Here is a 12510-nt window from a genome sequence, read left to right as displayed (position 1 = left end):
AGCTGCTTATATATTGGGCATCAAGATCTATAGAGATAGATCAAGACGCTTAATTGGACTTTCATAAAGCACATACCTTGATAAAGTTTTGAAGAAGTTCAAAATGGATCAAGCAAAGAAAGGGTTCTTGCCTGTGTTACAAGGTGTGAAGTTGAGTCAGACTCAATGCCCGACCACTGCAAAAGATAGAGAGAAAATGAAAGTCATTCCCTATGCTTCAGCCATAGGTTCTATCATGTATGCAATGCTGTGTACCAGACCTGATGTGTGCCTTGCTATCAGTTTAGCAGGGAGGTACCAAAGTAATCCAGGAGTGGATCACTGGACAGCGGTCAAAAACATCCTGAAATACCTGAAGAGGACTAAGGATATGTTTCTCATTTATGGAGGTGACTGTCGGTGTCAAAACCGACGGATCTCGGGTGGGGGGTCCCGAACTGTGCGTCTAAGGCTAATGGTAACAGGAGGCGGGGGACACAATGTTTACCCAGGTTCGGGCCCTCTCGATGGAGGTAATACCCTACTTCCTGCTTGATTGATCTTGATGATATGAGTATTACAAGAGTTGATCTACCACGAGATCGCAGAGGCTAAACCCTAGAAGCTAGCCTATGATTATGATTGTTGTTGTCCTACGGACTAAACCCTCCAGTTTATATAGACACCGGAGGGGTCTAGGGTTACACAGAGTCGGTTACAAGGGAGGAGATCTACATATCCGAATTGCCAAGCTTGCCTTCCACGCAAAGGAGAGTCTCACCCGAACACGGGACGAAGTCTTCAATCTTGTATCTTCATAGTCCAACAGTCCGGCCAAAGTATATAGTTCGGCTATCCGAGGACCCCCTAATCCAGGACTCCCTCAGTGACAAAGAGCTCGTCGTAAATGGTTACGTCGATGCAAGCTTTGACACTGATCCGGATGACTCTAAGTCACAAACCGGATACGTATTTATATTGAACAGTGGAGCTGTCAGTTGGTGCAGTTCTAAGCAAAGCGTCATGGCGGGATCTACGTGTGAAGCGGAGTACATAGCTGCTTCGGAAGCGGCAAATGATGGAGTCTGGATGAAGGAGTTCATATCCGATCTAGGTGTCATACCTAGTGCATCGGGTCCAATGAAAATCTTTTGTTACAATACTGGTGCAATTGCCTTGGCAAAGGAATCCAGATTTCACAAGATAACCAAGCACATCAAGAGACGCTTCAATTCCATCCGCGATCAAGTCAAGGAGGGAGACATAGAGATTTGCAAAATACATACAGATCTGAATGTTGCAGACCCGTTGACTAAGCCTCTCTCACGAGCAAAACATGATCAGCACCAAGACTCCATGGGTGTTAGAATCATTACTATGTAATCTAGATTATTGACTCTAGTGCAAGTGGGAGACTGAAGGAAATATGCCCTAGAGGCAATAATAAAGTTGTTATTTATATTTCCTTATATCATAATAAATGTTTATTATTCATGCTAGAATTCTATTAACCGGAAACTTAGTACATGTGTGAATACATAGACAAACAGAGTGTCACTAGTATGCCTCTACTTGACTAGCCCGTTAATCAAAGATGGTTAAGTTTCCTAGCCATAGACATGAGTTGTCATTTGATGAACGGGATCACATCATTAGAGAATGATGTGATTGACAAGACCCATCCGTTAGCTTAGCACTATGATCGTTTAGTTTGTTGCTATTGCTTTCTTCATGACTTATACATGTTCCTATGACTATGAGATTATGCAACTCCCGAATACCGGAGGAACACTTAGTGTGCTATCAAACGTCACAACGTAACTGGGTGATTATAAAGATGCTCTACAGGTGTCTCCGATGGTGTTTGTTGAGTTGGCATAGATCGAGATTAGGATTTGTCACTCCGATTGTCGGAGAGGTATCTCTGGGCCCTCTCGGTAATGCACATCACTATAAGCCTTGCAAGCAATGTGACTAATGAGTTAGTTGCGGGATGATGCATTACGGAATGAGTAAAGAGACTTGCCGGTAACGAGATTGAACTAGGTATTATGATACCGACGATCGAATCTTGGGCAAGTAACATACCGATGACAAAGGGAACAACGTATGTTGTTGTGCGGTTTGACCGATAAAGATCTTCGTAGAATATGTAGGAACCAATATGAGCATCCAGGTTCCGTTATTGGTTATTGACCGGAGATGAGTCTCAGTCATGTCTACATAGTTCTCGAACCCGTAGGGTCCGCACGCTTAACGTTCGATGACGATATGTATTATGAGTTTTGTGATTTGATGTACCGAAGGTTTTTTGGAGTCCCGGATGTGATCACGGACATGACGAGGAGTCTCGAAATGGTCGAGACATGAAGATTAATATATTGGAAGGTTATGTTTGGACACCGGAAAGGTTTCGGATAGGTCCGGGCATTTTCCGGAGTATCGGGGGGTTACCGGAACCCCCCGGGGGGTGAATGGGCCTTCATGGGCCTTAGTGGAAGAGATGAGGAGGCGGCCAAGTGGAGGGGCGCGCGCCCCCAAGCCCAATCCGAATTGGGGAGGGGGGCCGGCCCCCCTTTCCTTCTCTCCCTCTTCCCCTTCCTCCCCCCTCCTAGTTGGACTAGGAAAGGGGGGAACCTACTCCTAGTAGGAGTAGGATTCCCCCTCTTGGGGCGCGCCCTATGAGGCCGGACGTCCCCCTCCTCCACTCCTTTATATACGGGGGAGGGGGCACCCCATAGACACACAAGTTGATTTCTTAGCCGTGTGCGGTGCCCCCCTCCACAGATTTCCACCTCGGTCATATTGTCGTAGTGCTTAGGCGAAGCCATGCGTCGGTACCTTCATCATCACCGTCACTACGCCGTCGTGCTGACGAAACTTCTAGATAGATCTTGCGTGATCGTAGGAAATTTTTTGAAATACTGCGTTCCCCAACAATATGGATGTCTCCCGCTCATGCCAATGGGCCAGATCTGCATGCCCATGAGGCAGGAGACCTAAAAACAACACATGGAGAGGGATGCCGACGCTCATCACTGGCCGTAATTGAGGCTCGAACATCGGCTCGAACGAAGGTTCGAAAAATACCTCCACCCCGCTTACACATTGTAAAGTCCATTCGAGGGAGATCTTGCCACCTTTGGCTATGGAGCGCTACCACAGTGACATATCTAGCAATAATGTAGTCAGAATGACAATTCTATTATACAATTATATGACTTTACGATCCAAACAAACCCCTTTGATTATGCGATTATGCTTAGTAGAATATATGTTTATACAAGATAGTTAGGTCCGATTAAAAATCACGATTCTAACTACCATGGCTGGCAACCCCGCGGCAAGAGGGGCGAGAGTATGGGGGCTAGAGATTAGCGGTGAGCCCATGGTCATCGTAGGCAAGCAACACATGAGTGGGGTAGCGTAAGTGGTTTTTTCTTTTCTTTCAAAAGTCAAACTTTACAAATTTTGACCAAGTTTTATAGCAAAAAACATCTACATCCAGAATATCAAATACATATCATTAGATACATCAGGAGATGTATTTTCATATTATTTATACTTGATGTTATAGATATAAATAATTTTCTCCATAAACTTGGTGGAAATTTACAAAGTTTAACTTAAAATTTATATGCACTACATTATGGACAGAGAGCACGTCTCTGCATCTACAGCCAGACAGCCCTATGGTGATTTTGGTACTTTACGTGTGTTGTGTTTATTTACAATCACAAGTAATTATGGCTAAAAGTAAAAAAAAGTAGACTATCTGTACACAGATCATTGCACTGAGGAATTTTATGAAACCATACGGTCTATAGTCGTACACGTACTTAGTACTGTTTGGAAGAACTAAAATAGTATTAGTTTTAGTCGGGAGCAGATGCTTCGGGCTGCCGAGCTGTTGTGCATATTACTACCTCTGTCCTGGTTTATTGGTCCCCATTGTATTTCATGCCAAATTTTAACCATAAATTAACTAACAAAATATTTATGCATGTCACCAAAAATTATATCATTGAAAACTACGTTCAAATACGAATCAAACGATATATTTTTTGTTGACATGCATTAACATTTCATTACTTAAATCTTTGGTCAAAGTTTGTCACAGATTACAAAAGGGACCAATAAACCAGGATGGAGGTAGTACCTGATAGACGTGGATGTTGGGTGGTTGGCAATTGAATTAATGTGACTGCCCGTGCTCTCTTAAACTGATAGTAAATGAGCACCTAACTTATTCGGAGATTGATTTAGACCGCCCAAATGAATTTTTGGAACTCGATCCATTCTATATATGGAAGCCATACAGAACGGGTTGAGGAAGCATGTACCGGGAGGAGTACTTTAAGTGCTCGTGAGAAGATATGTTGATTTTTTACTTTACAAGAAAAGTACTAAAAAGAGCTTAAAATGTTCAGTTTGTTTTGTTGACATGCCATGAAAAAAGAAGACTTTTCGCAAAACTTTAAATGTGTAAATAATAGTTGCTCATCTAAATGACATACCATACAAAATAAATGTACGTACATCCGATTTTGCCTGTGGTGGTTGAAGGTTTGGCAGTTGGCAGTTCTTAAATTGAAACTAAATGTACGCCTAACTTACTCTGTAGACGGATTTCGACTGCGCAAATGTTTTTTCTAAAGACTCGGTCCTTCTATATATATAGGCCACACGGAACGAGTTCAGGAAGCATGTGCTTGCAGTTGCAGGAGTTGAAGTTCTTGTTCAGGTATGCTTGATGTGTTAACCCTTATATTATTTGTGTGATTGTGAATTCTTTGAAGTTTGTTAGTTGCATTAGATATCCAAACTATTAGTGTTGCACTAGCAAAGTATCCATACACATGCCCAGGCAACATCTTTTTTTTGCGAGGACAACATCTATAATTATTATTAACCTATTCAAAATAATAATTTGGTTAATGATCAATCAAACTTTTATCGTAAGAAGTCTTCAACTACAGTTATATTTATTTCAGGCCCGTAAGGTGGCATGTTTATTTTGACCAAAAACAAATAAAGGTGCTACCTACTTATTTCAGTCAGAGCCCACATGTATCACATCCCTTAATTTAAATAATCTACCTATGGCCCCGCTGCAGCACATAAGCTTCATGCTCGCAAGCAGGCCAGGAAGAAATTACTTACTCCGATCAAAAATATAAGTCTTCTAGGATATTGACATGTTCTCACCATGGTGCTTTGATTTCTAGTATCTCTACAAACATGTTGCCTCACAAAAAAATAATTATACACAAAAATATTGCTAGGATTAATCTAGTAATATCATTGTCTTATTTTAGACGTTATAGTTATTTTTCTTGAGAAAGCGAACCGCTCATACGAAGCGGTGATGATATAGTTACTAATTTATAGACTGCAATATACATTTTGGATTAGAGATAGTATGGGACATTATTTGTGATAACATACCTAATGCAAATTCTTGTTGTCGTTTTTTATATCCATGAATCTCCTATCCTCGAATTGTTTTCTCCATCTCCCTTATAGCATAATGAAAAATACGACCGGTTCAAAATGTTTTACCACAAAGTACTTGAATACTACTACCAAAACCATCATGCCTTGCTACTTAACCATTTCTCCATTATGCTCTTTTACATGAACCTAGGTTATTTATACAAAAAATACATAATCCATATAAAATACAATATAGAATTGAATTGGTATGAGATACTTTGCCTAGATAGATCATTTATTGCTAAGATAAACCTAAATGCTCAACTCTACCAAAGTGAGGGCTGAATAAACACAGTTTGTGTCGCAGAAATACAAATTTTACTCACCAATCAATTCCACGCATTCCTTTGAAAATATCACTTTGGATGCCCCATGGTTCCAAGCCTGCTAGTAGTAATATACATTCATAAAGATTGTACAAGCAAATTTCACTATAACAAAGAAATTACATAAGCTTAGCACTTAGTAATGAAACAATGATCCATATATAAAAGCACAGTCTGAACAATGCAAAAATGGCACGAGTAAAAAATGATATGAGAGAACAAATATATTGTGTTCTTATAAAGTCTAATTAGCTCCAAGTGACGTAACAGAGTACTAAATGCAATGTACAATCATGTGTATTAATTAGAAGGACATTGAAGACATAAACAGTATATTTTGTGTGGTAGAAATATATTACCTGAGGTTTAATGGACTGATGTAAGGAAAAGGTTCCCGTGTGAGTACATCATTGCCCTCTCGCCTTTGCTCCATGGAGGTCCTCCTTGCATTAGGCTTCTAGGAAGATTACCTAAGCGTTAGGTTGGTAAATTCTTTCAACTTCAATGTTAATAAGTTGCTTCTTAGATCTATTGGTCCTGATTTATTGATTAATAATATCAATGGTGAGATGTTTCTGATTTTTGTGAGATTTTCTAGCCTATTTTTTTCTATTTTTGATAATAGAAGATTAGTGCTGTAACTACATCTTGCCCAATCTACACCACACTATTGCTTAGCCTCGTAGGAATTAGTATTTTGGTTCTCATGCGTACATAAATTTATCCTTTATATTTTCAAGAATTTTCCTCTTTCTCTTTGTTGTAGAGGTGAGTTTGGAAGATTTCCATGCATTAGTAGTGTACGTGTACATGCAGTACGTACTAGAAGTGCATGCACATAAGAGATGTGTTCTCGTAACGTCCGTGTTGTGATAGGTTAATTGTGACCGAGTGGTGCATGGTTTGGCTTAGTGATGTACGAGCACTAGCCAAGTTTGAGCTAGTTTCGATATGTAGGTTTTTGTATATAGCTTACCACATACGCCATGTGGTAGTTTGAGCTAGTTGGTTACGGGAATAGGAGTTAGGTACTAGTCTGTCGAAGGGCCATTGGCCGAAATTTTATAGAGAAACGGCAGTACAAAGGGTTAACAGTCTAGGCGTTCTAGAGCTGAAAACCTATGGAGCAAAGGCTCCGAGGAGTTAGTATACTAGTCTGATTCGGTTAGGTTGGTCAATTTTGAGTCCAAGTCGGTTTTAGCTAGCTAGCCCAGGTCGATGCATATATGCATAGCACGCTGTGCAAGTTTGTAATAGGAAATTGAGAAAAAAAATAGAGGGTACCATAGATGCCCTTGGCTAAGAGTTTTCATGGTATTTTTTGATGTGTCGATGGGTGGGAAAATTCAGCACACTTTGCACTCTAGGCTCAGATCTACCGCCCCTCCCCGCCTCCGCCCCCAGCAATTCGTCGCTCATCCATAGGCACCCTATATATTTTTTGCAAAAATGCATCCGGTACCTTTTCCCCGCTAAGACGGATCCTTGGTACTAATGGGCCCGCATGTCAATGCTCAGCCGTCGTGCCCGTGTGGCCTAACACCACCATGAGGTACGAAGTTGGCCAACAATGCATCCTAGTGAGATAACTCATGTTCCGACAATGATATCGGAAGCAATTGTTGCAGAATCTCCCGACGGGTACCTGCGGGTTGTCTTTAGTATGTTTTCTATTAGTACATGGATTGGACCCCTAAATCTAGTGAACTGAACTACTATGTTATAGCAATATAATCTAGTTAGTCAATATTTTAATTAGCAATATTCGCCTGCCGGTAACGAATGAATACAATCACATATGTTCTTACTATGAGTGAATGTATTATTCCAGGTTTCCCATATTTAAGTCACGCAGTTTATACATAATATATTATTCAACTTTTCCTATACTTTAATGTTGATGGAAATTGCCAGGCTACGATAAGCTTTTGCACTTCCAATGATTCTGGAGTTTTTATTTTATTTCACAATGTTGAAACCCTATTGCATTAACTGAACAAAGAAAATTTGTCATTTTCACAAATTCGGGATATTTGTGGGTTAGACATAGGCTGGAGCGGATATAGCAGTGGCCGATATCATTCACGAAATAGGCATTTGCGTAAACCAGACCTTTTCTCTATCATCACAAACCTGTTAGTTATGCATTTTACTTATTTATTATTGTGGTAATTATCATCAAGTGAAAATAGAAGTGAAAAGGAAAATGCTTAGGCAGTATGGTAAATTTAGTGCATTAGCCTTGTTTCCTGTGAGTAGATTTAGGTCCAAGGACATTTCGGTTTACCAAGATACGTCCTTTATGGAGATTAATGTGTCATATTCATAAGATTACATATCGATACAACATGCATAGTAGATATGACACTTTAGAAACTTTTAATTTCCTAACATATTTGCATTTAAGTTTTAATTAGCTTGCTTGCCTTGGTCATATTTAATTTGTAGTTTAAGAAAGCGATCTTAGCTTGTTTGGTTGGGGACGTGGAATGTACAATTCTGTTCATCACTTATGTTCAAGTCCTTGGAGGCATGGTTTTTGTTTCCTACTTAGGGTCAACCTTATAATTTTCCTTCAAACCATATTTTTGGGTTAATGGTACATACATGAAGTTATCTAGCAGTCACAAATAATTTAACTCCATACTTATGATTTTCATGTTTTCGCAGTACCAACATAATTACAAACCATAGCAGCATGGACTTGACAATTGGCACTATGTTGTTGGTCCTAGCTATTATTCTCATCACCGCAATAGTCATCAAGATTGCAAATGCAAGAGTCACCTTTGATCCAGTTTGTACACGACCACCTCCACCTGTGGTGAATAGCATTGCTCTTCTAAAACTCTTACCTACCCTGTGTACAAAGGGCCCCGAAGTTACAATGACCTATCTGTATAACAAGTTTGGCAGTGTTTTCACAGTTAGTATTCTTTGGAAAAGGATAAGCTTCTTGGTCGGGCCAGAGGTGTCTGGTCCCTTTTTTCAAGGTTCCGAGTCAGAGGTTTCCCAAGGTAATTTCAATGAGTTCACTGTGCCCATGTTTGGCCAAGAGAATGGATTTGCCGTAGATTGCTCCACTCGAATGGATGAGATTCGCTTCTACATTGATGCTCTAAAGCCATCACAGCTGAGGAGCCATGTTGACCCCATGCTTCGTGAAGTGGAGGTAAGAATATCAGTCATCGTGCCTACTCACATAATTAGATTTCTGAACAGAACTTGCAATTGATTCAAGAAGTATACAAAGCTTGATACTTTTGTTCATTTCAAAATAGATGAAATTTTTTTACTTTTCAAATTCTCAAGACAACAACTTTGACTCTAATCTTTTGTTTTCATTCCAGTTTCTTGTTTTTTAGTCCAGTGTGCTATGCATTATTTAATTTAATCAATGAAGTTAGATTGTTTGCTCAAAAGATCACTAAATAACCTACTTGATACTTCATGTTACTCCCTAAATAGACAATGTTTCTTACTTTGCAAAGTCTCGAGAGAGAAAGAGGACCCTTAAGGTTATTGTAAAATTGTAAGTATAATTTGTTAAAATAAGTATCTAGTGGGCGAAGTCCTATCTAACAATTTTCTATTTTTTCTGCAAGTTCTGAATTGTTTATTAATGAAAAAGTAGTTAAGTTTAACCACATGCAATTTTTCTATTATGCAATTAATGTATTCTGGAATGAGATTATATATACTTCTTAAATTAATACAACTATGATAAAATCCACACTGTTTAAAGTAGTCTGTACGTGCCATAGATAAAATTAGTCTGATATCCATGCTCAGGTAGTTCTCCTTTGTAAAATGGTACAATAAACAAGTAAACAAATGTAAATAACACTATTTGTTCATTTTTTTTCTTTAGAAGTCTGTATAGTTTGTCACTTAATCTGGTTACTATGCAGAACGGTATCAAAATAAGATGGGAAACATTATCAGAAAATCATTTTTTGTAACCAAACTACTATGAAAACAGGGTCAGTATATTATTAATAACTAGGTACATCAGTCCTTCTTAAATGTAACAATTGGGCTTCCATGGTATTTGGTAGGGTAAGGTTTAGAATTTTGATACCAATATTATTTTGGACCTCTAATAAATATGAAAAAAATTATCCATTTCATATTTATTTCATTTATATTATGAATTCAGATATTTTTTTTAAAAAATATAGTCCATACTGTTGGGGTAAGTAGGATTCGGGCACCCACGAAATTACCAAAATTTTGGAAATATTGTTTAAAATTTTAAACCTCTATACAATGTACTACATGGACAATTTTTCTGTTTGAAATTATTGTACTAGAAAGATAAATATTCATTTGAAAAATGAATTATTAATTTGCATCATATTAGTGTAACATATATTTCGTTAGCTCAGACATGTTGCACAATACAAATATTATATCAATGTTTCCTAAAAGTTATAATATTTCGAGATGCTATATATGTGCACAAATTTTCCGTGCTTGTGAATTTGCTACATAGGGTTAACACAACTAATAGACGTTGTGATAATGTATTATATTCAACAGGACTACTTTGGAAAATGGGGAGATGTGGGGGTAGTCGATCTAAAATATGAGTTCAACCATATACTCATGTTGATCGCAAGTCGATGCTTGCTCGGAAAAGAGGTTCGAGAGAAGATATTTGGCGAGTTTTACACACTGTTTACTGAAATTGAAGAAGGAGTGAACTTGGTCAGTTTCATGCTCCCATATATCCCTATTCCAGTAAACAGGCGACGCGATCGAGCTCGCATTAAGCTTACGGAGATCGTTACAGAGATTTTGAGGTCACGAAAGATATGCAACCGCATCGAGGAGGATGTGCTCCAGAAGTTGATGGATTCCAGGTATAAAGACGGCCGCTGTACAACAGAAGCGGCTGTTGCGGGAATGATAATCGCGTTGATATTTGCTGGAAAACATACAAGCGCTGTCGTATCCACCTGGACTGGAGCTTGCCTATTGACCCATGAAAAGTTCTTAGATGCTGCTTTCAATGAGCAAAAGGAAATAATGAGGACATATGGGGACAAGATAGACTATAATGTCTTGCTAGAGATGGAGACACTACATAGTTGCATCAAAGAGGCTGGACGCATGAATCCAATATCGTTTGGGTTGGTTCGCCAAGCACAAAAGAACATCATAGTGAGGACAAAAGAGGGCGTTGAATACGACATTCCGAAAGGTGACACCTTAGTAAATCTTGTAATGCTAACCCACAAATTGCCACACATTTACAAGGACCCCAAGGTATATGACCCCGATCGGTTTCGTTCCGGAAGAGATGAGGACAAAGTTGGTGGTAAATTCTCTTATGGAACTTTCGGTGGTGGAAGGCATGTTTGCGCTGGGGAGGCCTATGCTTTTATGCAAATCAAAATTATATGGAGCCATTTGCTGAGAAATTTTGAACTCAAATTGACTTCTCCTTTTCCCAAGACAGATTGGAGCAAGTATGCATTAGAGCCTAAAGGGAAAGTGATGGTAAGTTATAAGCGATACCGTGTGCCTGGAATCTAGGATATGTCATCGGCCTAGCAACATGTATTTTCATGGATCTGTAGCTTTGTGTGAGTGTGGTGATACATGTTGGCTAGTTGTCTATGGTTTTATGAGTATCATAAGGCCAGGTTATGTATAATTTCATGTTTGATTACTTCCACTTAATTGTCAAAACATTTGGCTAGTCGGCCATATTCTATAAGACTATAACAATTATTGGTGTATGTTTCTACTTATCTACAACTACATTTAGTTTATTGTTCTATTTATGCAAGGATGTGTTGCGATGACCTAACTAGTGCACTTCAGAGTAATAATAGACTTAGTAGGTGTAGATAAGCTAGACACCTTTAGGCAAGAAATTTAGTATCACTACATACTCACTAGAGATCGTTTTACAATGGGAAAAGTCGGTCCATCCCACCGCCAAAGTTGCATATTTGAGTTCTTCCACTCAAACTTGCGTATTTTGGTATGTGCCACTAACACTTGCAAAGAAATTAGGTCCATGACACTCCGCGCCGTCTCCGTCGGTTGTCGTTAGTTTGCTGTCAACTTTTGTCGTTTGCATACACTGGGATCCATCGTTTGGCCATGTCAACCTTAGGGAAGAGGAGACTCAGTTGACCCTTTCGGATAATATGGGCCTCACAATTGAGGGCAAACTTTTATCATTTGCACTCCGGTGTGTGCCGACTCGGTTGATTCTTTGAGTGTTCCCGTTGATGCGGGAGGCCGTCTTTTAGGTCATAATATCTATTTTTGCTACTTCACTGCTGACTCGGTTGACTCTTTGACCGTTCCTGCCAATGTGGGGGCCTGCCATTGAAACCATAATTTCCACCTTGCTACTCCGATGTGGGCCCACAAACAATAACAAGGAGACTCTTTTTACCATTCCTGCATGTTGAAAATTGATGGTCTAGACACACATGGTAGTGTAGCACCTTCTTGTAAGTATCCCAATAGTAATCGTCCCAACGAAGAGCAGAGGAGAGTATCTATGACTAGCATTTTGGTCGCACACAAGTTGTTACTAGTCTTGTATGGGGTAACTATTTGATTATCTTGAGAAGATATTAGTGTTCCTTGAGACAAATAAACTGGAAAGGATTGATTGTAGCGGCAAGAATAGTAACAACTTAGAGGATTTAGATATATAATTTATGACTATGATTGAACTAAA

General features: G+C 39.2%; 1 protein-coding gene across 1 annotated transcript; it reads left to right on the top strand.

Annotated features, from left to right (window-relative positions):
• The first annotated feature begins 3216 nt into the window (after positions 1 to 3216).
• Positions 3217 to 11553, top strand: LOC123496983 (obtusifoliol 14-alpha demethylase-like). Its single transcript, XM_045232474.2, has 3 exons — positions 3217 to 4723; positions 8472 to 8973; positions 10344 to 11553. The coding sequence occupies exons 1-3, from the start codon at positions 4623 to 4625 to the stop codon at positions 11340 to 11342; spliced, it is 1602 nt and encodes a 533-aa protein (XP_045088409.2). The 5' UTR covers positions 3217 to 4622; the 3' UTR covers positions 11343 to 11553.
• Positions 11554 to 12510: the final 957 nt, after the last annotated feature.

The sequence above is a fragment of the Aegilops tauschii genome, chromosome 2 (assembly GCF_002575655.3).
Source record: "Aegilops tauschii subsp. strangulata cultivar AL8/78 chromosome 2, Aet v6.0, whole genome shotgun sequence".
Taxonomy (NCBI): domain Eukaryota; kingdom Viridiplantae; phylum Streptophyta; class Magnoliopsida; order Poales; family Poaceae; genus Aegilops; species Aegilops tauschii.
The sequence above is the reverse complement of the archived record's forward strand: the minus strand, read 5'-3'. Positions and strand labels throughout refer to the sequence as shown.

Excerpts from the sequence above, each read along its gene's own strand:
- LOC123496983 (XM_045232474.2), top strand. The coding sequence starts at position 4,623 with ATGTTTTTTCTAAAGACTCGGTCCTTCTATATATATAGGCCACACGGA. Across the intron at positions 4,724-8,471 it reads GAGTTGAAGTTCTTGTTCAG|TACCAACATAATTACAAACC; the intron begins GTATGCTTGATG and ends ATGTTTTCGCAG. Across the intron at positions 8,974-10,343 it reads CCATGCTTCGTGAAGTGGAG|GACTACTTTGGAAAATGGGG; the intron begins GTAAGAATATCA and ends TATATTCAACAG.